Source organism: Lepidochelys olivacea (assembly GCF_965140295.1).
Source record: "Lepidochelys olivacea isolate rLepOli2 genome assembly, chromosome: 1".
Taxonomy (NCBI): domain Eukaryota; kingdom Metazoa; phylum Chordata; order Testudines; family Cheloniidae; genus Lepidochelys; species Lepidochelys olivacea.
Genome location: NC_140411.1, coordinates 214,793,507 through 214,820,565, shown reverse-complemented (window position 1 = coordinate 214,820,565; position 27,059 = coordinate 214,793,507). Strand labels below are relative to the sequence as shown.

At 45.0% G+C, this 27,059-nt stretch overlaps 1 protein-coding gene across 1 annotated transcript in view; it reads right to left on the bottom strand.

Annotated features, from left to right (window-relative positions):
- Positions 1-211: 211 nt before the first annotated feature.
- Positions 212-27,059, bottom strand: part of LOC311529793 (transient receptor potential cation channel subfamily V member 6-like) — a gene marked incomplete at its 5' end in the record, with an annotated part of 40,155 nt that continues 13,307 nt past the window's right edge. Inside the window, 14 exons of the mRNA XM_084646010.1 lie at positions 212-695; positions 1,920-2,026; positions 3,975-4,243; positions 6,217-6,283; positions 6,627-6,792; positions 7,128-7,204; positions 7,697-7,783; positions 8,055-8,267; positions 18,754-18,900; positions 21,860-22,035; positions 22,284-22,382; positions 22,893-23,033; positions 24,214-24,336; positions 25,167-25,264. Coding sequence (XP_084502136.1) covers positions 419-695; positions 1,920-2,026; positions 3,975-4,243; positions 6,217-6,283; positions 6,627-6,792; positions 7,128-7,204; positions 7,697-7,783; positions 8,055-8,267; positions 18,754-18,900; positions 21,860-22,035; positions 22,284-22,382; positions 22,893-23,033; positions 24,214-24,336; positions 25,167-25,264 — 2,047 coding nt within the window. The 3' untranslated portion in view covers positions 212-418. The remainder of the gene's footprint in view (positions 696-1,919; positions 2,027-3,974; positions 4,244-6,216; positions 6,284-6,626; positions 6,793-7,127; positions 7,205-7,696; positions 7,784-8,054; positions 8,268-18,753; positions 18,901-21,859; positions 22,036-22,283; positions 22,383-22,892; positions 23,034-24,213; positions 24,337-25,166; positions 25,265-27,059) is intronic.

Sequence of the window (27,059 nt, the reverse complement as noted above, 5' to 3'; positions counted from 1 at the left end):
TCAGAAAGCACTGTGGTCTTTGTGGGACTGAGGGAAGGAATATACCATGTATCACAGGGCGAGAGAGGAGTTACTGATCAGTTCATAGTTGCCCTGTAGTCAGGATCTCCTGTAAATGGATGAAACCCCAGGGCTGGAACATTTTTCTGTCTGTTTCTGTGGAGAGTTACAGAGCTGGACAAATAACAAACTCATCAACTCAGCTCCTAGCCAACACAGCAACAAGGACACATGGAAGAGGGGGAGAGGAGACTTGGGCAGCAGTATCCATCCTGCAGCATGGAGCAATCCTGTTGCATCTGGAGAGCTCTTAATAGCTATGGAGTGTGGTGTCCATACTGTAGTTTCCACTGGCATCTGGAGAAGGTAATTGCTTCAGCACAGGGCATCCACGTTGTGGAGTCAGCAGAGATGTGTCTCAGACATGGTAGACCTCCTCCTCTTCCATGGCATGGTTGACTTCCCCTTGAAGTTGTCTGAAGGTGGTACGCCTCAGGATCTCCCAGCCACGGTGGGAACTGCTCTGGGATGTGCTCCGGGACACTGAAGCAGCAACTGGTGCTAGGTCCTTCTTGTAGGGGATCTCCCCATCCAGGTTCTCTGAGTATTTATCAAAGTTCTCTTTATCCTGGGTCTTAAACGCTTCTGTGTAACGATGCATCTTTTGCTTGTTGGGATCGACCCTGTCTTCTACCCTGTAGAAAGATGAGAAGAAGTTGAATACACCAGAAACATCCCAGCTTCTCAACAACCACTAGCAGCTCCACCAAGCAGCCCTCTCCCAACACCACATCCAGCACAAGGCTTAGCACATCCATGGGGGAACTTGTCACAAGCAGAGCTCCTTTAGCTTCCTCCTGTTCACACACACACACTATTGAAGGAGACCCACCACCTCCACTGGCTTCTATCCATTCTCCCCACTGCCCCAAAACCTTCACTGGCATTGTTTCCCCCCTGCTCCCCAGTTCTCTATCCCCTTTACTGATTTCCTAACCACACCTTCTTCCTTTCCCTTTGACCAACTGCAAATTCTTGGTGGACTTGCTCGACTTGACCCCAAATCTACTTCCTCTTCCCAAAAAGAACAGGAGTACTTGTGGCACCTTACTATTAGAGCATAAGCTTTTGTGGGCTACAGCCTGAATTGCCTCTAATGGGACCAGTGCTTAGCCAGCTCTGTCCTAAGCCAGGTTGGAATCTGTATGGCGGAATAGCTTCATGGACCATTCCCTGAGCTACTGGAGCCAGCTAGTCCCAATCTCATTCCTTGCATTGTGACGCTGTCCCCTTCTCTTTCTCTGTGCTGCGCAATTTCCTCACAGGTGGGTGTATCATAGAATCATAGAAGATTAGGGTTGGAAGAGACCTCAGGAAGTCGTCTAGTCCAACCCCTGCTACAGCTGGCCAGAAAGTTTTAGGCAAACAATCTTTTCACTGGAAAATACTGTTTCGATTAAAATGATTTTTTTTTTTTTTTTTTTTTTGCAAAATCCTATTGATTTCAACAAAACATCCTTTTGGACAAAAAATGGAAATCTGTTTTTGTGACCATGTCCAAGTGTCCCATTTTGACATTCCAGGGATGAAAAGTTTCAATTTTTCATGTTGAAATTACTTTTTGTATGAAATTTACTGTATTTTATATAAAAAATAATGGAAGGGTCAAAATTTAAGCAAAACATTTCAAACTTATCAAAACAAATTATTTCAATTGACTTGAAATCAATGTTTTTTGAAATTTCATTTTGTGAAAAATGTCATAATTTTGGTTTTTGGTCTTGATTCAGTATGAACATTTTTTTGAAATCTTGAAACTTTTCACAAGATGGAAAATCCATTTTCTAACCAGCTCTTTTGTGTGCACACATGCACATGCATGCACATCCACAAAGGACATGTCGGAGAGGGGAACTCACCTGAGGTACCACCGGTCCCCTAGTCCATACTCCCGTCCACAGATCCCAGAGCGAGGCCAGAGGCATCGTGGGAGTTTCCGTTCCAGCATGACAGTAGTGGCAACAACCTTTCCAAATAAGAGAGAGGAAAATAAGAAAAATAACCCAAAACACTATCTGAAAAACCTCATTTTGAAAATCATTGACGACTCCATGAGCAGAGTTTAGAGCAGAGGTGAGCAAACTATGGCCCGTGGGACCGTCCCGCCTGGTCACTGAGCTCCCAGCCAGGGAGGCTTACTCCCCGCCCTGCCCCCACTGTCCCCCCTCCCCTGCAGTGATGCCGCTGCGCGGGCAGCACAACTTACACCCGCCCACCTCCCAGGCTTTCCAATAAGCCTGTCCTGCTGCTCTGAGCGGCCTGGTAAGGGGGCATGGGGAGGGGGGGTTGGATAAGGGGCAGGAGGTCCCGGGGGGCTGTCAGGGGACAGGAGGCGGTTGGATGGTGTGGAGGTTCGGGATGGTGGTCAGGAGACAGGGAGCAGGGGAGGTTGGATGGGGGGCTCCCAGGGGGTCCCAGGAAGGGGGGTTGGATGGGGGAGGTCCTGGGGGAGGTTCCCAGGAGGGGCGGCCAGGGGACGGGGGGGTGGGTTGGATGGGTCAGGGGTTCCGGGGAGGCCTCTCAGGGGGCAGGGGTGTGGATAGGGGTCGGGGCAGTCAGGGGACATTGAGCGGGGGGGTGGGGTGGATAGGGGATGGGGTCCCGGGGGGGCGGTTGGGGTGGGGGTTCCTGGGAGGGGGTGGTCAGGGGACAAGGTTGGATGGGTCGAGGGTTCTGAGGGGGGCAGTCAGGGGGTGGGAAGTGGGAGGGGGCAGATAGGGGGCAGGGGCCAGGCTGTTTGCGGAGGCACAGCCTTCCCTACCTGGCCCTCCATAGTGTTTCGCAACCCCGATATGGCCCTTGGGCCAAAAAGTTTGCCCACCCCTGGTTTAGAGGCACTGAAGGAAAGAGAGGCAGCATCTCTATCCTGTCTACTAAATGGTTGCTCAGTATTTTTGCTTTAATTTCACCAAGGGTTGAGCAAACCATGGACCATCTTCAAACAACAGAAAATGGAATGTTCTTCCCCCTTACACACGGTGGCAGGAAATAAGCCAGTCAGTGCACAGTCTATAGGAGATGCCACTGTGCTTATGCAAATATTACAGCCATGAGCAGGGTGAGTGTCTAGTTACCATCAGGAACTCAATACCCTGCAACATCAGGAAAGTCAACCATTAAACTTCCTGGTCTGTCTTGGAAAGGCAGGAGGTAGCAGAAAAAGGTATAACATGATCCAATGGCTAAAAATTGAAGTGAAACAAATTCAGACTGGAAATAAGATGTACATTTTTTAATGGGGAGAGTAATTAACCATTGTAACGATTTACGAAGGGTCGTGGTGAATTCTCCATCACTCACAATTTTTAAATCAAGATTGAATGTTTTTTTTCCCTAAAGGATATGCTTTAGGAATTATTTAGGGGAAGTTCTATGGCCTGTGTTCTTATAAGAGGTCAGACTAGAGGATCACAATGTCCCTTCTTGCCTTGGAATCTGTGAATCTATGAGGAGTGTTAGTAAGTGAGGAATATAAAGGGGTTGGGATGGACAAGAGAGGACAAACAGGTTTCTGGATGGTGGTTTGAAATGATATGGAGATGTGGATAGGGCACAAAGAGACAGAAAGGCTGGTCCAGATGTCAGGAGCTTCAGAAGAGAAGGCTCTCACACCGAGAGTGCCCCTATTATGTGAAGGAACAGAAAAGATGGTACTTGATATGCAGAGGGCATGAGACAGGAGACAGATAGGCTGGAGCAGACCTATCGAGGTGGTGGTGAGTTAAACTGAATCTTGAAATGAATGGGAGGCCCAGCCCATGGAGCCGTGTAAGGATGGGGGTGATGTGGCCATGCTTCTTTGCACTGCAGGAGCGAGTAGCTGCACCTATCAGCACTTCCACCAGGGCCAACTCTCCTCATTCTGTATTGGAAAGATTTCTCCATTGCATGGCCTAACACGACAGGGCCCTCACCTGTGCTCTCCAAAGCTCGTCCCGCTCGTGGGCCACGCGCCAGTGGGTGTCACCCATCATGGCGATGAGCAGGTTGAGCATGAGGAGGGTGGCGATGACAGCAAAGGCAAAGTACACCACACTGTACATGAAGGGCAGGTCCACACTGTAGTTGGCAGGCCCGTCAATGATGGTGAGGAAGAGCTCAAAGGTGGTGAACAGAGACATCGGATAGCTGTAGAACTGGCCCAGCTCTGTGGGGTTCTCTGTCTGGAAGATTATGTAAAAGGCTGGAGGAAAGGAAGAGAGAGAAAGTTAAAATAGGAATAATGCCCTGTGGTCAGCAAAAGAGAATCTGAGGGGTGGGGTCAGAATGGGGATTCTTGGAGTGTAAGATCTTCTGGACAGGGACTATGTCTATCTCTGTGTGTAACTCACAGCATGATGGGAGTTAATTCCTGACTGGGACCTTTGGGCTTAACAGTAATATAAGCAATTAATAATAAACAAGCTGTGACATAGCAGAAGGCCATGCTGGGGAAAGTTCTAGCATCATTTCCACAGAAATATACTCCTGAGGAAATTCTGCACCAAAAAAATTAAAAATTCTGTGCCAAAAAAAAAAATTCTGTGCACAATATTTTAAAATTCTGCAAAATTCTGCAATTTGATTTGTCCACAAATAAATGCGAAGGCTCCAGCACAGCAGTGGGGAGCACAGGCCACTGGCTGCATGGAGGTGGGAGATCACCCTGCAGACCCCACCACCCCCAGGACATGGACTTGGTGGTGAGGCTGCACCTGATCCTGACATAGCGTAAGGCCCGGACCTGCCCCAGAAACACCCTGGGCCCTGCCCCTCCGCACCAGGCACATCAGATGGGGGCAGGCAGGCTCAGCCCAGCAGGATACAAGTATGGAGGGGCTTAGTGTGGAGGAATCCAGGTGTAGGGTGAGAGGGTTCTGTGTGGGGCAAACTGGGTGTGGGGGAATCTGAATGCACAGGAGCTCGCTGTGGGGTTCCAGGTGCAGGAGCAATGGGACTCTGCAGGGGGACCCAAGTGAAGGTTGTTGGAGCTTGACCAGGGTCTGGGTGGTGGGGTAGTGTGGCTTGGTGGGGTGGGCATCTGGGTGCAGCTTGGAGCTCAGTGGGGTTGGGGGTCCAGGTGCGGGGGGGGGTTCATTGGAGTGGTCGAGGTGCATGGAGGGTGAGGCTCATTGGGGAGGGGGTTCGAGTGCGGGGGGCTCAGCAGGGGTGGTCTGATTGCAGAGGTGGGAGTCTGGATGCAGGGGGGTAGGCTCAGCAGAGAGGGTCCAGATGCAGGCGGGTGGGGCTTGGCAGGGGAGATCTAGGTGTTGGGGGTTGGTGAGTCAGGGTTTGGGTGCGGGGGTCCGTTTGCAAGGAGGAGGGGTCCAGATGCGGTGGGAGTTGGGTTCTGGGGGTGAGGCTCAGCAGGAGGGTCTGGGTTTGGGGGCCCTCAAATGCACGGATGGTGGGTGGATGGGGGAGCAGCTCTCCATACAGTGACCCCTTCCCTGGTGGCTGAGGAGTGATGGGAGCAGGAAGGTGTGGGGGAGGGGTTGCGGAGCTGTGGGAGGTTTCTTGGGATGGGTCTTACCCCTCTCTGGCATCAGCTACTCCATGCAGGGGAAATACGCTACTCCCCCACCCTCAGCCCAGCTGGGACTAGCAGCTGATCCTAGTGCAGGATAGGAACCACTGGTCAGGGTGTCCCGTGAGCTAGGTGTGTGAGGGTGGGGCTCGAGGAGGGTGGGGTGGTCCAGGTTCAGGGGGCTCCAGATTCAGGGGTTGAGGCTCAGCAGAGGATCTGGATATAGGGAGTCTGACTATAGATGCATGGGTGTTGGGTGGATGAGGGGTGGGTCTGACCTGGCACCAGTTGGGGTGTCCCCAGTCCTGACCCCCCTCAGTGATTTACCTCTTTGCTGGCTGCTCCAGGCACATGAAACAATGTGCCCGTGCTGCTGGGGAGGGGCGCATGGCCACTCTTTCATTTTCCCTTTGCTTCCCCATCAGAAAGTCATTTTTCTGTGTGAAAGCAAAGAAATCTACCGCAGATATTAATTCTGCATGCGAGCAGTGGTGCAGAATTGCCCCAGGAGTAGAAATAGAAGCCAGATGTTGTCACAGCCCTAGCTGGCTCTCTCACAGAGGACAAGGTGATGCTAGGCTGAATTACCCAGATAAGACATGGAGAGACAGCAGAGGGAACACAGCCTGGTTTACAAATTATGGTCTCACCTGATGAAAAGCCAAGTATCACCACCGCCATGAGCCAGCAGAAGCGCATGAGGTCTCCAAATATCATCTGCAGAGCAAAGCGACAAGTATAGTTGCCATGAGACCCGACTTTCCCACCAACCCAAAGACCTTTCCCCCTTCTCACTGTGTGATGCTAAATATATCTGCTGTTACAGGTATGTTGAAGAAAGGAGCATCAGAAAGCCCTTATGGCTAACACCTGTGTCCACTGGAAAAGACATGCATCTTTCCCGTATGGGCAAGACCCTGAGTTCTTCCTGTCACAGAAAAGACCTCATTCCGATGTTCTAATATAAATGCTGTTGGAGGAAGTCTGTTCTTCTGGTTTCCACATTCTGGACTTGTGTACTGGGATCAGTCTCTGTGTAACAAGGCTGTGTTGTCCTTACCTTCTGAATCATGATGGTGAAGGGTCCCAGCATCTGAAAGCCTCGTGCAAAGTACATGACATTGCACCAGCCCAGCACCAGGGCGAAGGACATGGGGACCACCTCTCCAGTGGTGCTGGTGAGACGCATCACCATGGTCACCAGGATCATACAGGCATAGGTGATGCTGTAGAGGAAGAGGGAGAGACAGGAGGATCAGCATGGGAATCAAATCATCCTTCTTTCCTTTCTGTTCACACACAGGTACACTCTGTTCCACATCTAGATGAAAACTGGCTAGTGATATCTTTATGCTCATCTGTGCTTGCTCACTTGCCTGGCTGTCGGCATCTCTCTCTCGGTGTCTCTCTCATGCACATAAACTGATGCAGAAAGAGAAAGAAGCAAAGAAAAGCAACACCCAGAAGGGGAGAGAGGGCAGGTCTAATGACAAGGTAAAGAACAGATGGATAGAAAATGAGAGACAAGCTATTTATGAGATTTGAAGAGGTGGAACCTCACATGATGACGTGGAACGGTCCTCCCAGGATGGTTTGTCCGAAGTACTTGGTGGCTCCAACTCTAAGGATATCTGGAATCTAAGAGGAACACTCTGTTAAATTTGGGAATCAACTGGGTTACGCACAAGGAGATGATCAGAATGATAATTCTCAATTTACATAGAGTTCTGTTCATCCATTGATCTTAAATTAACAGCTAATTGTCCTGGATATTCAGGAAATACAGCAACATATGGGGAGGAACATGGAAGCTGTTTAAGAGCACAGAGCATTACACAAACATCCCAGATCCAAGTGGAGCTACATTTGGCCAAAACAGTGGAGCCAACACCCTAACTCTTCTCTGAAGTGCCTGAAATCCTTACTGCCAAGTGGTCACAACATCAGTTTCAGGTCTTATCTGATAGATGGCACTTCCGTAGCATAGTGCTCCATAGGACCCTGCTGAGGCACTAGGGTTCAAAGAATAGCCCCTACTTAGTCACCAACACAGGCCAGTCTCTGTTTAGCTTAAGTAAGCGCTCTCTTGATTAGAATCCAGGGCTGCATGACTCAGAGTGTTGTCCTTACCTCCAAGATCAATATCACTACAGCTCCAATTACTGTGATCAGCTCACCGACCAGCCTGAGCTCATCCTCATATGTCACATAGGATTCCTGAAAGGAGAAAAAGAGGGGCTACTGATTGGTATGGGGGAACACTATCGTGTCTGGAGAGGCCACAAGAGCCATCCAGGTCCAGCCTGAGCACCCAAGACAATAGGACACAGAGAATTTCCCCAACTGTATTCCCGCTCTGAAAAAGAGTACAGGGTGAGGAAATGAAATAAGGCCTAGCTGCAGCCACTGAGGTCAGGAGACAGTAGGATTTCCCCGATAGGTTCAGACTGGTGCCCATGTGGCCCGCCAATCCCCATACACAATGCACCTGCAGCATTTTCTGGACGTAGATGGTGTTGTCTCTGTCATTCGTTTTGTTTTCTGACCGAGCTTTCAGAGGTCGGTAAACACAGCACATAGTGAAGCAAATCATGTACAGCACGTAGAACAAGGCCAGGAAACAGAAATAGGGATGTCCATACATATTCCACTTCAGGCTCACCAGCTCCTTCACAGGTGTCAGGTCTAAAATCTGACGGGCCTGAGAGAGAGAGAGAGAGATCGGTTGTTAACTGTGAGAGACATTGGTTTATGGGCACTCTGCACTAGTTCCTGGGAAGACATTAATACAAGCTAATTTCTCCAAAGGCATCTCAGCATGAGGACACTACATTCATCTCATACACAAGCGAATTCTCAGGTCAAGTTGCATCATTAGCCCAGCTAAGAAAAGAGGGAACACCCTTGCACTCTGGTTTATTCGTTTTGGGGGGAGGGGAGGGGAGGGGAGAGGAGAGAGAGAGTGTGTGTGTGTGTGTGTGTGTGCACACTTACTATCCTGATGTGTTGCTCTGTACTGCTAACTTACTACTGGGTTCTAGACCAGAGGTGGATATATTTCTGCAGTGATTGAATGACCCCTATAAAATCTGTGGGGATGTAAGGCACTGAAGAAAAGAAACTGTATTCTTGAAAACAGTAATCTATTTTTTATGATCTCCTCCATCTAGAAAGATCTCTACCTCTTTTATGAGTAATTTTACACACTGTATGATTTGTATACAATAGGGATGGGCTAACCTCATGATGTCAGTGGTTTTTGAACCTTGCGAACTGTTCTGGAGGTTCATAGGGTGCACAATACTAGTTCAAGTTTGTGAATCTTCTTTTCCTGTGATTGGAAGTTGTTTTGAAGACTGACTCAATTAAAGCTAAAGGTAACCTGTGTTATATAAGAGACAAGACACCTTCCACTGTGAAAAACATAATCCAGTCATTAAAGGAAAGGACTGGAAGTCAGAACATTGGGTTCTATTTCCAGTAGTGGCACAGATTTCTCAAGTGATCTTGTGTAAGTCACTTAAGTCAGTTTTTAGACAGTGCCTAAACTTAGGCTCCTAAATAAATGGTATGTTTTCCAAAGGCATTTCTATTGACTTCACTGGGAGTTGTGTGCAATGTAATTGCAGCTGTGTCAGTCCCAGGATATCAGAGAGAAAAAGGTGGTGAGGTAATATCTTTTACAGAAGTTGGTCCAACAAAAGATATTACCTCACCCACCTTGTCCCTTGGAGTGCTGGAAATTCTGCATCTGTGGAAAACTTGTCCCCAAAGCTGAAAAATTCTGCCCTTAATGTCTCTGCCTCTTTTTCTCCTCTGTAAAGTGGGTAGATACTTCTCTTAACTTACTGGGTGTTGGTGGTTTGAAAGGCTTGTGGCCAGAGCTTCAGAATTGCTTAACTCCCCTTTAAGCCCCTAAATGAAGATGACAAATTTTCAAATGTGCTCATCACCCAACAGCTGCCACTGAGAACACCGCAGTGCATCTCCTCAGCAGCACAGGTTATTGGGAGCATATGAGGCCTGTTCTCCACACTGGCTTCCCATAGAATCATGAATCAAATTCAAGGTCTTGGTCCTCCTCTTCAGGTCACTCGTCCTTAGAAGATTGGCTAATGTTCCAGGACGAAGACCATGCTCAACAGCCGTGCTCCTCAGGCACAATGGAACTTTCTACCATCAGGGTAAAGCTCATCTGCACAGGAGACAAAACTTTCCTGGGGTTTGTCCCAGACTGTGGAATGAAATTCCACAAGAATCAAGGACCATCACAACTTCACCATCATCTTCCCCAAGTGCAAGGCGCACTTCTTCAACCTGCCTTCTCTGACACAAATACAGAACAGTGTATCATAGAATCATAGAATCATAGAATATCAGGGTTGGAAGGGACCTCAGGAGGTCATCTAGTCCAACCCCCTGCTCAAAGCAGGACCAATCCCCAATTAAATCATCCCAGCCAGGGCTTTGTCAAGCCTGACCTTAAAAACTTCTAAGGAAGGAGATTCTACCACCTCCCTAGGTAACGCATTCCAGTGTTTCACCACCCTCTTAGTGAAAAAGTTTTTCCTAATATCCAACCTAAACCTCCCCCACTGCAACTTGAGACCATTACTCCTTGTCCTGTCCTCTTCTACCACTGAGAATAGTCTAGAACCATCCTCTCTGGAACCACCTCTCAGGTAGTTGAAAGCAGCTATCAAATCCCCCCTCATTCTTCTCTTCTGTAGACTAAACAATCCCAGTTCCCTCAGCCTCTCCTCATAAGTCATGTGTTCCAGACCCCTAATCATTTTTGTTGCCCTTCGCTGGACTCTCTCCAATTTATCCACATCCTTCTTGTAGTGCGGGGCCCAAAACTGGACACAGTACTCCAGATAAAGCCTCACCAATGTCGAATAGAGGGGAACGATCACGTCCCTCGATCTGCTCGCTATGCCCCTACTTATACATCCCAAAATGCCATTGGCCTTCTTGGCAACAAGGGCACACTGCTGACTCATATCCAGCTTCTCGTCCACTGTCACCCCAGATCCTTTTCCGCAGAACTGCTGCCTAGCCATTCGGTCCCTAGTCTGTAGCGGTGCACTGGGTTCTTCCGTCCTAAGTGCAAGACCCTGCACTTATCCTTACTGAACCTCATCAGATTTCTTTTGGCGCAATCTTCCAATTTGTCTAGGTCCTCTGTATCCTATCCCTGCCCTCCAGCGTATCTACCACTCCTCCTAGTTTAGTATCATCCGCAAATTTGCTGAGAGTGCAATCCACACCATCCTCCAGATCATTTAGGAAGATATTGAACAAAACTGGCCCCAGGACCAACCCCTGGGGCACTCCACTTGACACCGGCTGCCAACTAGACATGGAGCCATTGATCACTACCCATTGAGCCCGACAATCTAGCCAACTTTCTACCCATCTTATAGTGCATTCATCCAGCCCATACTTCTTTAACTTGCTGACAAGAATACTGTGGGAGACCGTACACATTGTAAAAAACAAAACTCTACCACAACTAAACACTCCACTGCACACACACTTCTCTACCTCTCAGGGGATTGAGAGAGAATGAACCGAACGTGACAAACATTAGTCCCCTTGATTAATGCATTATTGACAGGCATTCACATATAACAATGATGAAGGTAATATAAGAACTTAAATTACACAGAATAGAGTACATAGTAACTGTTCATTGCTGAGCTCTTTTGAATACCTGGCCCTTAATTCTCTAATATTTGCAAAGTGTGCAGAGATCCTCAGATGGGAAATGTTCTAGAAGTGTCAAGCATTGTTTTTATTACTATAAATGGGGTGATGTTGACCCTGACCATCAGTCAACATTTGCTAATGGGGAAGGGTCCATCAAAACGTAGGATAATTGACTCCAGGAAATGATGGCAGCTCTGTCTATTTGAGCCAGTTGAAATAGCACTTGAAAACAGCATTTCTGCAATGGCTATGAAGGATGTATTAGGAATGGGGGCATGGAGAAATGGAAATAAGAATATATTGTAATCATATTCTCTCCCTCTGGCCACCTTTACATTTTTAGGATTTCACAAACAGAATTTCCAGTAGCTCCTGCTGGATGAAGTTCCTCCTGCAAAGGAGCAGGTTTGAGTCTTGCCTTAGTAGGTTTCTAAAGTCCTCACATCAAAGATTTTGTTGGCATTAAACCAATTATCTCCTTTAGGAGAAGAAAGGGAGAGGGCTGGAAGACAGCTGACTGGGAAACACAGCAAAAGAAAAACAGTCCAGAGAAAACAAGAGAAACAAGTGATAACTATACAAAGGGTTTGGCTTGTTTATTCACCAGCCAAGGAGTTCATAGATATAAAATAATCCTATAAGTGTATGTCAATCTTTTTATTGAGGTTTTAACTGCAAGAGTAAAAATAACACTGCAGTGTTTTTTTAGTTTTCATATGTGAGTTTTTTCCACAACATTAATAAGGCACCTACAGGCTATTACAAAACTGAAATCAAGCCTGTAACTACAGAATGAAAAGAAGAAAAAATTTCATAGATCTGCCATAGGATCAGACTGAGAAAATCATTTACAGCTTTTCAGTAATCAATGCTTAACACATCCTTTTGCAAAGATTCTGAATTATAGATAGTTCTTTCATGGGAACATTCTGGTACATACTGTTATGGGAAAAGCCCATAGAATTTAAAAGGCATGAGACAATAGGATTCTATAGAAATGTCTCTAAATGTCCTGTCCAATGTAACAGAGAATGAGACATGTTCTATAAAATTTCTTTACTAATATATAATACTTGTTAGGGTATTCATAGAATCATAGAATATTAGGGTTGGAAGGGACCTCAGGAGGTCGTCTAATCCAACCCCCTGCTCAAAGCAGGACCAATCCCCAACTAAATCATCCCAGCCAGGGCTTTCTCAAGCCTGACCTTAAAAACTTCTAAGGAAGGAGATTCCACCACCTCTGTAGGTAATGCATTCCACTGTTTCACCACCCTCCTAGTGAAAAAGGTTTTCCTACTATTCAACCTAAACCTCCCCCACTGCAACTTGAGACCATTACTCCTTGTTCTATCATCTGCCACCACTAAGAACAGTCTAGATCCATCCTCTTTGGAACCCCCTTTCAGGTAGTTGAAAGCAGCTATCAAATTGTGTCCCTGTTCTAGAATTGTACACTTTGGTTAAAAGTTTTTAAAGGAAGATACACACAGACTGTCTGACTTCCTAGACATGGCCCATAGAAAGGAGATATTTTATATATTTGAACTGAAAAACAAAGCCAAAAGATTGACACAGAGGCCATTCTCGTCAATAACTTCACTGTAGTGATGTAGGTCCTGATCCTAAGAGGTGTAAATCAGTATAGCTCAACTGAAGTAAATGGAATTATGCTGGTTTATTCCAGATGGGCCTTGGGACTCAGTTTTTCTCTCCCATATATGAACGTAACTCCCACTGACTTCAGTAGAAATTACACCCATGTATTCAAAGGCAGAATTAGGTACATAGCTGATACGTTTATGGTGGATCAAAGTCTGCTTCAGAGGTCAAGAGAAATAGTTTATACAGACATCAGTCATAACATGCTAAGGCAAGACTCAAAGCCAGCTGCTTACTGCTTCAGCAGAAGTCAGCATATGATGTTATTTCACTTGAAAGTTATTCACATATTAAAAAATGAACCTCAGGGAATTTATTTGTTTGCTCTCAAAGAGAGTTGGCCAGGTTAACAAGCTTCTCACTGGCAAACAATTTATGTTTCAAAGAGTTCACAATTGGTTTACCACTGAAGGTGAATGAGTTCTTTCTCCAAAAAGGAAGATGGATGGCAGATTTCTAACTCATTTAGAATTAGTCTGAGTTATGACAGTTCTTTGCAGAGACAGCAAGAGAATGAGATCTATTATTGTTCTAGGAAGGACTTTAAGAAATCCTATGATTCCCAAACATTTGGGATCATGATACATTCCTATACACCCTGAAATACAGGAGTTCCTGATATCAGATATTTTTAGGGGCAAGAAGCAGGTAAATCTTTCCTAATTTGATTAGCAATGGACAACAAGTAAGATTCTCAGGCCAATGAAATATTATATTTGCATATTTTAAACAATCTGTACATTTGTTGCCCATTTGTTGCCAATACCCATTTGCTTCAACTATACCAAGTCCTAGGTGTCTTCTCTAAGCCTGAGATTTTTGTATGAGATACGTGGAGATGTATGGGGCTAAATTCAGAAGTATGAGCTAGATACCCTTACACCCAGTTCAGACTCCCCAAAATCTATTTACAGGTATACAGAGTCCAAGTTTGGCCAGCTTATGTACCCAGAAGCAGGAAAAAAGTTGTAAATTAAATTAAGGACTGAGAGGCTACTTTAAACTACACATTCAATCTAAATAAACTAGACAATCCAGGAAGTTTTTGGAAAGCGTAGGGGACAATTTCCTGGTGCAAGTGCTAGAGGAGCCAACTGGGGGGGGAGCTTTTCTTGACCTGCTGCTCACAAACTGGGAAGAATTAGTAGGGGAAGCAAAAGTGGATGGGAATCTGGGAGGCAGTGACCATGAGTTGGTTGAGTTCAGGATCCTGACACAGGGAAGAAAGGTAAGCAGCAGGATACGGACCCTGGACTTCAGGAAAGCAGACTTCGACTCCCTCAGGGAACGGATGGGTAGGATCCCCTGGGGGGCTAACATGAAGGGGAAAGGAGTCCAGGAGAGCTGGCTGTATTTCAAGGAATCCCTGTTGAGGTTACAGGGACAAACCATCCCGATGTGTCGAAAGAATAGTAAACATGGCAGGCGACCAGCTTGGCTTAACGGTGAAATCCTAGCGGATCTTAAACATAAAAAACAAGCTTACAAGAAGTGGAAGGTTGGACATATGACCAGGGAAGAGTATAAAAATATTGCTCGGGCATGTAGGAATGAAATCAGGAGGGCCAAATCGCACCTGGAGCTGCAGCTAGCGAGAGACGTTAAGAGTAACAAGAAGGGTTTCTTCAGGTATGTTGGCAACAAGAAGAAAGCCAAGGAAAGTGTGGGCCCCTTACTGAATGAGGGAGGCAACCTAGTGACAGAGGATGTGGAAAAAGCTAATGTACTCAATGCTTTTTTTGCCTCTGTCTTCACTAACAAGGTCAGCTCCCAGACTGCTGCGCTGGGCACCACAACATGGGGAATAGATGGCCAGCCCTCTGTGGAGAAAGAGGTGGTTAGGGACTATTTAGAAAAGCTGGACGTGCACAAGTCCATGGGGCCGGACGAGTTGCATCCGAGAGTGCTAAAGGAACTGGCGGCTGTGATTGCAGAGCCATTGGCCATTATCTTTGAAAACTCGTGGCGAACGGGGGAAGTCCCGGATGACTGGAAAAAGGCTAATGTAGTGCCCATTTTTAAAAAAGGGAAGAAGGAGGATCCTGGGAACTACAGGCCAGTCAGCCTCACTTCAGTCCCCGGAAAAATCATGGAGCAGGTCCTCAAAGAATCAATCCTGAAGCACTTACATGAGAGGAAAGTGATCAGGAACAGTCAGCATGGATTCACCAAGGGAAGGTCATGCCTGACTAATCTAATCACCTTCTATGATGAGATTACTGGTTCTGTGGATGAAGGGAAAGCAGTGGATGTATTGTTTCTTCACTTTAGCAAAGCTTTTGACACGGTCTCCCACAGTATTCTTGTCAACAAGTTAAAGAAGTACGGGCTGGATGAATGCACTATAAGGTGGGTAGAAAGTTGGCTAGATTGTCGGGCTCAACGGGTAGTGATCAATGGCTCCATGTCTAGTTGGCAGCCGGTGTCAAGTGGAGTGCCCCAGGGGTCGGTCCTGGGGCCGGTTTTGTTCAATATCTTCATAAATGATCTGGAGGATGGTGTGGATTGCACTCTCAGCAAATTTGCGGATGATACTAAACTGGGAGGAGTGGTAGATACGCTGGAGGGCAGGGATAGGATACAGAGGGACCTAGACAAATTGGAGGATTGGGCCAAAAGAAATCTGATGAGGTTCAATAAGGATAAGTGCAGGGTCCTGCACTTAGGACGGAAGAACCTAATGCACAGCTACAGACTAGGGACCGAATGGCTAGGCAGCAGTTCTGCAGAAAAGGACCTAGGGGTTACAGTGGACGAGAAGCTGGATATGAGTCAGCAGTGTGCCCTTGTTGCCAAGAAGGCCAATGGCATTTTGGGATGTATAAGTAGGGACATAGCGAGCAGATCGAGGGACGTGATCGTCCCTCTCTATTTGACATTGGTGAGGCCTCATCTGGAGTACTGTGTCCAGTTTTGGGCCCCACACTACAAGAAGGATGTGGATAAACTGGAAAGAGTCCAGCGAAGGGCAACAAAAATGATTAGGGGTCTGGAACACATGACTTATGAGGAGAGGCTGAGGGAACTGGGATTGTTTAGTCTGCAGAACAGAAGAATGAGGGGGGATTTGATAGCTGCTTTCAACTACCTGAGAGGTGGTTCCAGAGAGGATGGCTCTAGACTATTCTCAGTGGTAGAAGAGGACAGGACAAGGAGTAATGGTCTCAAGTTGTAGTGGGGGAGGTTTAGGTTGGATATTAGGAAAAACTTTTTCACTAAGAGGGTGGTGAAACACTGGAATGCGTTGCCTAGGGAGGTGGTGGAATCTCCTTCCTTAGAAGTTTTTAAGGTCAGGCTTGACAAAGCCCTGGCTGGGATGATTTAATTGGGGATTGGTCCTGCTTTTGAGCAGGGGGTTGGACTAGATGACCTCCTGAGGTCCCTTCCAACCCTGATATTCTATGATTCTATGATTCTTAGAATACCCTATTTTTGTTTCTCTTGCTACACTCCTCTTCCAAGCCCTTACATCATTCCAGCTTAGACTCCCTTAGACGTGGTGGGTGCTGTGCATGGGGTGTGCATAGCTAAGTTACATGCTGGTAAGTAGGTGTGAGTCTAAGGGCTTGTCTAGATGATGAGTTAAGTGCGTGGGAAGCTGGGCTGTAAATCTACAGCGCACTAACTGGGTATATGGACCCTGTCCCTGTACCATGCACTAAAAGTTGCTTAGTGCGCTGTGATCTACTCAACTTTGAAAGAGAGGTAGATCAAAGGGCACAAACTTTAAGCCTGCGTCTGAGCTAGGGGTGCGATTTCCTTGTTTGCGTATACACTAGCTCTCATCAGGTTAGCGCGAGTATAAACAGCAGTGTAGCCACAGTACATACAATATTTTCTGTTTTGTACACAAATTACAAATATTCACCTGAATACAGGCTTTTGTCTTGAAAACAATCTATAATAAGCTTAAAATCCTCTAGTTGCCTAAAATGGTGGCAGTGTATCACTGATATTGAACTAGTCCAGTTATGGTAGCAGAGGTGAGGATTCTGTGAGCCTAGTATGGAGCTGAACCCAAATGAATATAAGGGAGCCTAAAATGAGGAGATTTAGCTTCTTCTGACCCCCCCCCCCCATCCCTTGCCCAGGGCCTGATTCTCCTCTCACATCAGTGTAAACCAAAAGTAACTCAACTGATGCCTAAATCCCACTGAACTGAGTGTCAATGCAGGTTCTGCTCCTGACTTCCTCTGCGACCTTGGGCACTGCACTGAGTGGAAAACTGTCAAAAGCACCTAAGTGATTTAAGAGCCTAAGGCCCATTTTCAAATGGGATTTAAGTGTTTTTTTTAAATTTTACCGGTAATCTCTCTGTGATTCAGCTCCCAGACATAAACATTTCTCCCATTCTTGTCCTTTTAAACTGTAAAAGGACAAGGATTATCTCTTGGCATGTATTTGTACAGTGCCTAGCATAATAGGGCCTTGATCTCAGTTAGAGCCTCGAGATACTACTGCAGTGCAAATAACTTATAATAATGGAGTTACAGCAGAGCAAAAGTGGGTGTGTAAGTTACAGAAGGGTTTGAATGGGAAATAGTGCTTTAACAGTATGATCCATATATGTATGGGATAGAAAAGGAAGGGCTAGTCTGACAACAAATGTAATTTTCAGTGTTTGAGAAAGAGTTATTACATAGTATGAGCCCATCATGTTTTCCTCTATTTGGGAAAATGGCTTTCTGGACATTATTTAGCTCATGGCATCAAGAATTGTGGATCTGCAAATGTATGCATGTCTTTGGAAGAAAGGGAGTCATCAGAATTTATTTTAAATGTTGGAATTAGTCTCCTGGACTGGCTCTCAGGTACTTTTTATAGATCTGTTTCATAACGTATACTGTCCTCTCAATGCTCACAGATACCAACTCATTCAGGGATTTAAGGGATGCTGAATATAGGGAAAAAAACATAGTGACATCAGCATATTTTCCCACGGTTTCTCGTAGCTGGAAGAGGCATCATTCATTTTTGATCTAGGACTATCTATTTCATAAGTGTTTCTAGACTTCTGCTGTATGGAAATTAAATAACATAACTAACAATGTGCTGGATTTGTTTCCCCTTCTTATAATTTCAGTATCTATTGATATTTTCCATATATTAGGAGGTCTAGCTCATTGCTTGTTGATGTCATTACAATTAATGCTTTAGGACACTAACTGAACCTTGAAGATGTTTGCGTTTTCTCTGTAAGGAAACCTGTTGTTGGAGGGTATCTTTTTTTTCCCCAACGTCAAACCTGGATGGGTTTTATCCATTTTTGTTTCAGAAGATAATTCGGAATATTAGTTAATGAGGGACATAATAATCAAACTTTGCATTTCTAAAGCACCTTCCAGCCCAGGATCTCAAAGCACCTTGATAACTGTTAAGGAAAAGCTCACAACACCCCCATGATATAGACAAGGAGTATTACAGCTGCACAGAATACATCTTATTTATGTCTGTGATACTACAGAATCACAGAGCACCTTCTGCTGAATTAGCGACATCGCCTCCTGTAGCTTTAGCATCCTTGGGCGTATTGAACATGGCACAGAGCCTAAGGCAACATTCTTTAAACCAGCCTCTCAGACTGCAAGTCTATGGTGTAACTGCTGTGTAGAATCATATTTGCTGTGTCACAAAGGGTTTGCTGCATTTCACTTGTTCCCTGTCTCAAATGGGCAAGAAGTGCCAGGTCTTGTGGGCTATATGGAATAGCCTCACAGCTGGAACTTTCAGTGTCCATTTGGATTTCTCTTTACATAACAAACATTTTCTGTACAGAGAATCTGACACACACACACACACACACCACAGTGTACCTCTCTCTTCTTGGTTGAGACAACAAGCTCCAGGAAGGACTGGTCTTCACCCCAGGAGTCAATTTCCGTGAGGTCATAGAGGACAGAAGTCACAGGGCCAAAAGTCCACAGAGTGTGCTTTCGCTTCTGCATGAGGTGCTGAAACATCTGAGGAGTAAGGAAAGGGATGGTGCGGAATCAGTCAATGCCCAGGAATTCATGCAATTTACAGTACGCATATGCCAAACTGGGTAAAACAAGTTCTGCATTAAAATTTGGCACTGGGTCTTTTTGCAGTTTTCATATCTTGCAAAGGTTTGCTTTTCTGTGCCATTGACAAAATGGCTGCTGCTGCATTAACAAACTCTACATCCAACCATCTGCCGCACACAAAGTGCTGAAGCCTCCTCTAGCTCAGGTGTCATTTTTAGCACCTTCAAGCAAAAATAAAATCACAAAAAAGGCAATTTCAGGGATGAAACGAGCTCATTTGTAAGAAAGCGTTTTTTAAAAATTATCCCGTCTCCCCCACAAGTTCGAGCAGTTTCACCTTTTGTCACAAATATTTCACACAGATCTATCTAGGGCGACACAGGGGGCTGCTATTCTGGAAGACATCAATGAACACTAAGCCTAATACCTTGCCTACAGTGGTGGCCAATAACAAATACTCTGGAGAGAGGCATTAAGCCCCAATATTTATATCTGTGTATTTTCAAGCATCTAGAAATGCAATATTATGGCGGGAGGGGAGGAATTTCTTCTTGATCCCCAGCTGATGATCAATTCATGCCTTGCGGTAGAAGGATCAGCCTAGCCAGCTGGTGTAAATTAGCTTAGCTCCATCAACTTGAGCTGAGGACCTGATTCTCAATTCTCCTTTGTGTACGTGTCTAATCTAGCACTGAGCCTGTATCACCAAATTGAGATCTAGATCTGAATTTCATCCAAACTGGCCTTACCTGTTTGAAATTTACTAAGATATCTGACTGAATGCCATCTTGTGGCCATGGATTCCACAGCTTAATTACATGCTGGTCGCAAAAAAAATTCCCTTTACTCTGTTTTAAAGGCAACCTGGTAAGGGGGGGAAGTGTTCTTGTCCTATATTGGTACATAAAAAGAGTCCTGACATTTTTGTGTGTGTTTGTTTAGGGGAAAGTTTGGATGATTTCCCACCATTTTGTTTTTATTCGGGCTGTCAATTAATCACAGTTAACTCATGCGATTAACCAAAAAATAATAATCATGATTTAAAAAATTAATTGTGATTAATTGCACTGTTAAACAATAGAATACTAATTGAAATTTATTCAATATTTTGGATGTTTTTCTACGTTTTCAAATATATTGATTTCTATAACAACACAGAATAGTGTACAGTGCTCACTTTATATTATTATTTTTATTACAAATATTTGCACTGGAAAAATGAGAAACAAAAAAAATAGTATTCTTCAATTCACTTCATACAAGTACTGTAGTGCAATCTCTTTATCATGAAAGTGTAACTTACAAATATAGATTTTTTTTTTGTTACATAACTGCACTCAAAAACAAAACAATGTAAAACTTTAGAGACAACAAGTCCACTCAGGCCTACTTTTTGTTCAGCCAATCGCTAAGACAAACAAGATTGTTTACATTTACAGGAGATAATGCTGCTTTCTTCTTATTTACAATGTCACCTGAAAGTGAGAACAGGTGTTCGCATGGCACTTTTGTAGCTGACTTTGCAAGGTATTTACATGCCAGATATGCTAAACATTCGTATGCCCCTTCATGCTTTGGCCACCTTTCCAGAAGACATGCTTCCATGCAGATGATGCTCATTAAAAAAATAATGTGTTAATTAAATTTGTGACTGTACTCCCTGGGGGAGAATTGTATGACTCCTGCTCTGTTTTACCCACATTCTGCCATATATTTCATGTTATAGCAGTCTCGGCTCCTGACCCAGCATATGTTCATTTTAAGAACACTTTCACAGCAGATTTGACAAAATGCAAAGAAGGTGAGATTTCTAAAGATAGCTACAGCACTCGACCCAAGGTTCAAGAATCTGAAGTGCCTTCCCAAATCTGAGAGGGACTAGGTATGGAACATACTTTCAGAAGTCTTTAAAGAGCAACACTCAGATGCAGAAACTACAGAACTCGAACCACCAAAAAAGAAAATAAAGCTTCTGCTGACTCAGATGGCGAAAATGAGCATGTGTTGTTCCACTCTGCTTTGGATCATTATTGAGCAGAACCCATCATCAGCATGGATGCATGTCCTCTGGAATGGTGGTCAAAGCATGAAGGGACAGATGAATCTTTAGCACATCTGGCACATAAATATCTTGCGACGCCAGCTACAACAGTGCCATGTAAATGCCTGTTCTCACTTTCAGGTGACATTTTAAAGAAGAAGTGGGCAGCGTTATCTCCTGCAAATTATAACCAAACTTGTTTGTTTGAGCTATTGGCTGAAGTAAGACTGGGTGGGTTTCTAGGCTCTAAAGTTTCACATTGTTTTATTTTTGAATGCAGGTTTTTTTGTACATATAATTCTACATTTGTAAGTTGAACATTCAAGATAAAAGAGATTGCAATACAGTACTTGTATTAACTGAATTGAAAAATATTATTTCTTTTGTTTTTTACAGTGCAAATATTTGTAATAAAAATAATAATATCAAGTGAGCACTGTACACTTTGTATTCTGTGTTATAATTGAAGTCAATATATTTAAAAATGAAGAAAACATCCAAAAATATTTAAATAAATGGTATTCTATTATGGTTTAACAGTGCTAATTTTTTTAATCGCTTGAAAGCCCTAGTTTTTATATTAGAAATTCAGTTCTTGTCTACACTGTTTTTCTTGGAAGATTGTGGCTGACTGGAGAAATGCTAAATGTATGGCATCGAGAGTAATGAAGGCTAGGTAATGGAGAGAAGTTCCCTGGTCCTCCATGTCCGTGAAGATCCACAGCAAAGGAAGAAAGACAAGACTTGATATTCCTTTTCTACACAATTAATAGGCTACCTGGATGCCAGTCGCCTTAGACACAGAACACCTGAGCTACCCATTTCTGAAAGCCTTCTTCTGTGAAGAGCTAACTGTGCTGTGAATGAACTTACCACAGTGTTGCCTTCCACTCCAGCCAGTTTGAACGGAGTGAGCCCCTCACTGTTTGGAATTGAGTCCAGGGTTCCCAGACTCCCATCGCTCTTGTCATAGGAGAGAAGCAGGTTGTACATTTGGCAGGCAAAAGTCTTGTTGGGCTGGAATACGAGGATGTGGAGAACAGTGTTGCCTATGGAGGAAGCAATGCAGGGACCATGAGACATGATACAGACTCGAACAGTTGATGTGCATTAAAAAGAATTCTTGATTAACAAAACTAAGGAGCATATCATTGATTGATAATATTAACATCTTCTTACATTTCCCTAGCACCCTCCATACCAGAGACTGCACGTGGAGTAAAGTAACTGCTCAGTGTGTGTAAAAGTGGCAGAACTTGGCCATACACAAGTCACTTGGCCCATGAAGAACTCTTACCCAGAGAGTCTTGTGCTCTGATGTCAGCTCCATTTTCAATGAGCAACCGGACGATCTCCTCACTCCCCACGCAGGCAGCAAATGATAGAACATGCTCCCCTGAAGAGGAAGCGACAGAGGGAAAATACAACCCAGACCACAAGGAAATAAGCACACAAGCCAGATGGAGACATGTATGGGAATCTATGCATGCTGATCAGTCTGAGCTTGGGAAGGGAAGAGAGTTACCCAGAAGTTCAATAAATTCCACCCCTCAAAAAAGTCATACTACTGAGTGAAACACACACCCCCCCCCCCATCAATATGACAGGATGGGTCACAGCTAGGGGAGACCTAGGCTTTTAGAAAGGACACCATTTAGCTAGTTGACAGGTGAGAGAATTGCTGCTATGCTGCTAGGATGATCTGTGTTTAAAATGAATTGGCGTGCCTGGTAAAAACTGTGTAACTGACAGCCCTGGAGATCAGAGCCCTGTATTTATCTAGAGTGGGTATAGCATGGGCAGCATCACTGCAAGCCTTCCCCACACTCCCTCCATCACCCAATCCTCTAGTAAGAGAGAAGGAAAAGAAACCCAGTCTGTCCTGGGAGCTGCAGGCAGGACGTACCAAAGTAGATAAGGTTATGGGCACTGCGCCTGAAGAAAAGTCCAGTGGCCCGTGGGCTGGAGACATTGGCCCCCTTCTTGAGCAAAGCCTTCACCAGATTAATGTTCTGATTCACTGCAGCGATATGGAGAGCTGTCTGCCCTGCAACACACGTGCACCCAAATAAAACACATCCTCTGGGAAATCCACCTCCAGCCATTAAAGCAGAAATCAGTGATCTGCGCCCAGGTTTATTGTGTGTACATTGTGAAGTTTAATAGGCTTGTGCCAGAAAGAGTTCTGCCACTTGCCAAGAAGATGCGCAGGCTGCACATTTGAGATGTTTTCCTAGTGGAGACAGAAGAAACACTTGGGCAGCTTGAACGATGGCTTTCCATGAGGCAGAGAGGTGCCAGGCTCATCTGGCAAGTGAACTGAGAGCCCAAATACTCAGATGAAGACCCTGTTTTTTCTCACGGGGAATGAATAGCAGGTTAAGCTGTGACTAGACAGGGACACCAGCTTCAGTTCTCAAGATGGAGATTGGGGTAAAAAACCCTCTTTTTTAAAAAAAAGTATTTTGGAGAGGAACATTGTTGTTTTGAATCCTAGCTTGGCATTCCTGTTTCTGCAATTGCACTTATTCTTTCAGACCTGGCTCCATTTTCCTTCCCTATTTTTGAATCTGGCCATTTAGCACCATTTAAATCTTTAAAAAAATTTCAGCTGTATATGCTTACCCTCACTATCTGCCTAGCTCTTGATGCTTTAGAGCCCTTTCCCTGAGTAGTTGTGCAAGGGGAGGGAGGAGTTAACCCTGGGATCACTGAGGACCAGATAACTGAACATCAAAAATCTAATATAGTATAAATAGCATGATAATCATTTTCCACATTCCATTGCACAGCCAGCTGATCCAACAGGGACCAGAGCCTGTCCTTTGTGTATCTGTGTGACTGTTCCTATGCAGGTTTCAGAATAACAGCCGTGTTAGTCTGTATTCGCAAAAAGAAAAGGAGTACTTGTGGCACCTTAGAGACTAACCAATTTATTTGAGCATTAGCTTTCATGAGCTACAGCTCACCTCACGAAAGCTTATGCTCAAATAAACTGGTTAGTCTCTAAGGTGCCACAAGTACTCCTTTTCTTTTTGTTCCTATGCAGAGTTCAACCCCAGGTTACACCAAGCAAACAGGAGACATTTGAGGACTTGTTTCACAATGCTATAGTTTAGCAATACAGCAAAACAGGAGATCTCTAACCCACTGTCCTCACTGGGTAATATTTATTTCCTGACCCTCCAGAGGGATCCCAGTTCAGTCTCATGTCTTGGTGATGGTACCTTCATATAGCTCCGATGTCATCCTCTCATTAATGAGTTCTGGAGCTGCCTCCATCAGAGCCTGAGCAGCCTCCATATTATCATACAAGGCAGCCACATGAAGAGCTGTTTCTCCCACTGCGCCTGGAGAGAGTGGGAGAAGCATACAAGTCATCTAGTCATTCATATGTATAAGACAAAGCTGAGCACAGATTTCATATTAATGGTGGGAGCTTTCTGAGTGGAAGTGAAGTCTAGCAAATAGAGTGACTCAGGAAACCTGGGTTCTATTTCTGACTGCCACTGGCCTGCTGTGTGACCTTGACTTTCCCTTTCCATGCTTCTGTTTCCCATCCCATCCTTTGTCCTTCTTGTCTTGTAAGTTCTTTGGGGCAAGGATTACTTCTTACTGTGTTGGTGCAGTGACTAACACAATGGGCCTCTGATTTCAGTTGTGGCCTCTAGGCACTACTGTAATACAATAATATGCCAGTGTGGAAGAGAGTTTCTCAAAGGTGATGGGTGGAGATATTTATTGCAGAGAACAGTCCTACAGTAGGCTGGGTAGGGCAAGGGAGAAGAGAGGCCTAGACAAACTATTACCCAATAGGTCTTTTCCACCTCTAAGTTTCACAGTACGAGCTGAATAGTTCTTTGATAGAATAATTGGGACTGAACTAGGAATTTTACTTTGAGGCAGTACTTAGGCCATTGGATTCCTCCTTTCCTCCTGCTCCAAAAGCCCAGGCCTTAGACACTCTCCTTCAGCTGTTAGCAGTAAAAGGGCTAAGGATATACAGTCAGGCAGTTCTGATACCACGCACGGGAAGGTAGTGGTGTGCACAAACACTGCAGTAGTGTCTTGGTTTCCCAAGGAAGAATGAAGAAACTCAGGACAAATAACCACAGACTCACACTGGTAGGGCCTGGATGTCTGTCATGGGTAGGGAGCAGGAAAGTAAGGGACAATTTACCTCTTTGATAGACATCGCAGGTGCCATCAGAGATCAGTTTCTTGATGGCCCGGAGATTGTTCTCCTTGGCAGCCTGGAGAAGTGGAGATTCCCAGATTCTGCAACCAAGAAAAAACAAATGTTAAAAACCACAATTTCACCCACTTCTCTCTGACCTAGAATTTAATTCTTCAAGATCAACATGGCTTTCTGGAGCCAGTAGCAACCCTCAAGCTTAGCACCTTCTCTGATAGGTAAGTGCTTGTTATGCACTGGTGCTACTCTTTGAATTTCCTCCCCTGTACAAAAAGAAAAACAACAACACTGCGATAGAGAAACAGAGCTCAATAAAAGAATAACAAGAACCGGGAAATCATCAATTCTTACTGCACTGACATGAGACCACATGGTGGCAGCAAAGGGAAAGAGATGAGAAAGAGTCAGTTATGCTTTGGAATAAGTGACTCCCAAACTGTTTCAATTTCTAGATTGTTACCCACATTTAAAACAGATAGTTTCTTTGTTTGAAAGTGTGTCAGTGAAAGAGGCTCAGAGACTGCATTGCCAGTCATTAGAGACCTGTGCTATCAGTAGTCCAGGTAGCTTGGGAGCACAAAAGCCAGCAACTACATCCCCTTATTTCAGGGATCCCTATACAAATGGTGTGTCTTCACTTGGAAACCTAAATTGTCACCATGATGGGTAGGAAGGAAAAGGAGATAAAAAGAAAAATCCCCTCGTCAACACCCCAAAGCTCCAGAGGCACAATGAATGGACTAAGAGCTAAACGGTAATCTCATGCTGTGTGGAAGCTAAAGACCCAAATCTTAAAACGAACAATCTTTCCCCTGTTGCTGAAGGGAATTATGGAAGTTATGGATCACTGAAATTGTGCAGCCTGGTTTGATGCCAGCTACGGGAAACTGAGCCGGTAAAGCATGTGCCATCAAACAAGCTCCAGACAAAGTGAAACAACTCTAGGAGAAGCATGTCCTTGGCTGGTTTTACCCACACCCCAGGGTCTTGATTATTTCAGCAGATTTGTTTGGGTTGACTAAGAACTTGCATCCACACAGTGCCCTGGGTTTCACCTATGGCAGGGTCCCATGATGAGATCAATCTCCTGAACTCCACAGAGCCTTGCCAAGAGAGGGCCGTCAACGCCCACCAGTCTTGCAATATTTGGTTCTTTTCTTCTAGCCCCACATAATTCCACATGATGATGTGAAATTCTCAGCATTCAATTTTAAAGCAGCAAGTTTCTAGCCCTCATGGTTGCAGGAAAGAGTTTAAAGCATGACCCAAGTGTCCCCTAAAGGTTCAAAAGCCAGGCGGCAAAGAAAAAGAACCCCAAATGTATTATTTTTAAAAATCTCATAATTTTTAATCTGGTCTCAGGATTTTTGGGTGCCTGGCTCATGATATTTGAACTGGTGGGGGGATGCTGCAGGCCCAGTCTGCCAACTGCTATTGCTGTTTTCACATACAGTAGCTCACTGTTGATTCAACACGAGGAGGACCATCAATCTGACCCAGTACAGCCGGAGGTGGGATGCTGGCTTAGATGGACCAATGGTCTTAGGTCTTATGGCAACACCTACATTCAATAATTAGCAAACATGGTAAGAAAAATTCTGAGAAACAAGCAAACGGGGAAATATGCTCAGTGAGTTAGCCAGTAGTAACTGAAAGCCCCACCAGACCCAAGCATGGATGGCTGCCAGGCCAGCATTCTTCCCAAGGTAGAACGGTTGCCCTGATTGGAGTTGATGCACAGACTCTCAGTGTGAGGAATGAGTCATAGGGCAGCCCCTCCACCTCCACAGAGGGCTGGGGAAATTCCATAGGCCACCCCTTGAAGTCTGCCTGTGTCCCTCCAACCTGAGTATAAGAAGTGGCTGGCTCTATCCAGCC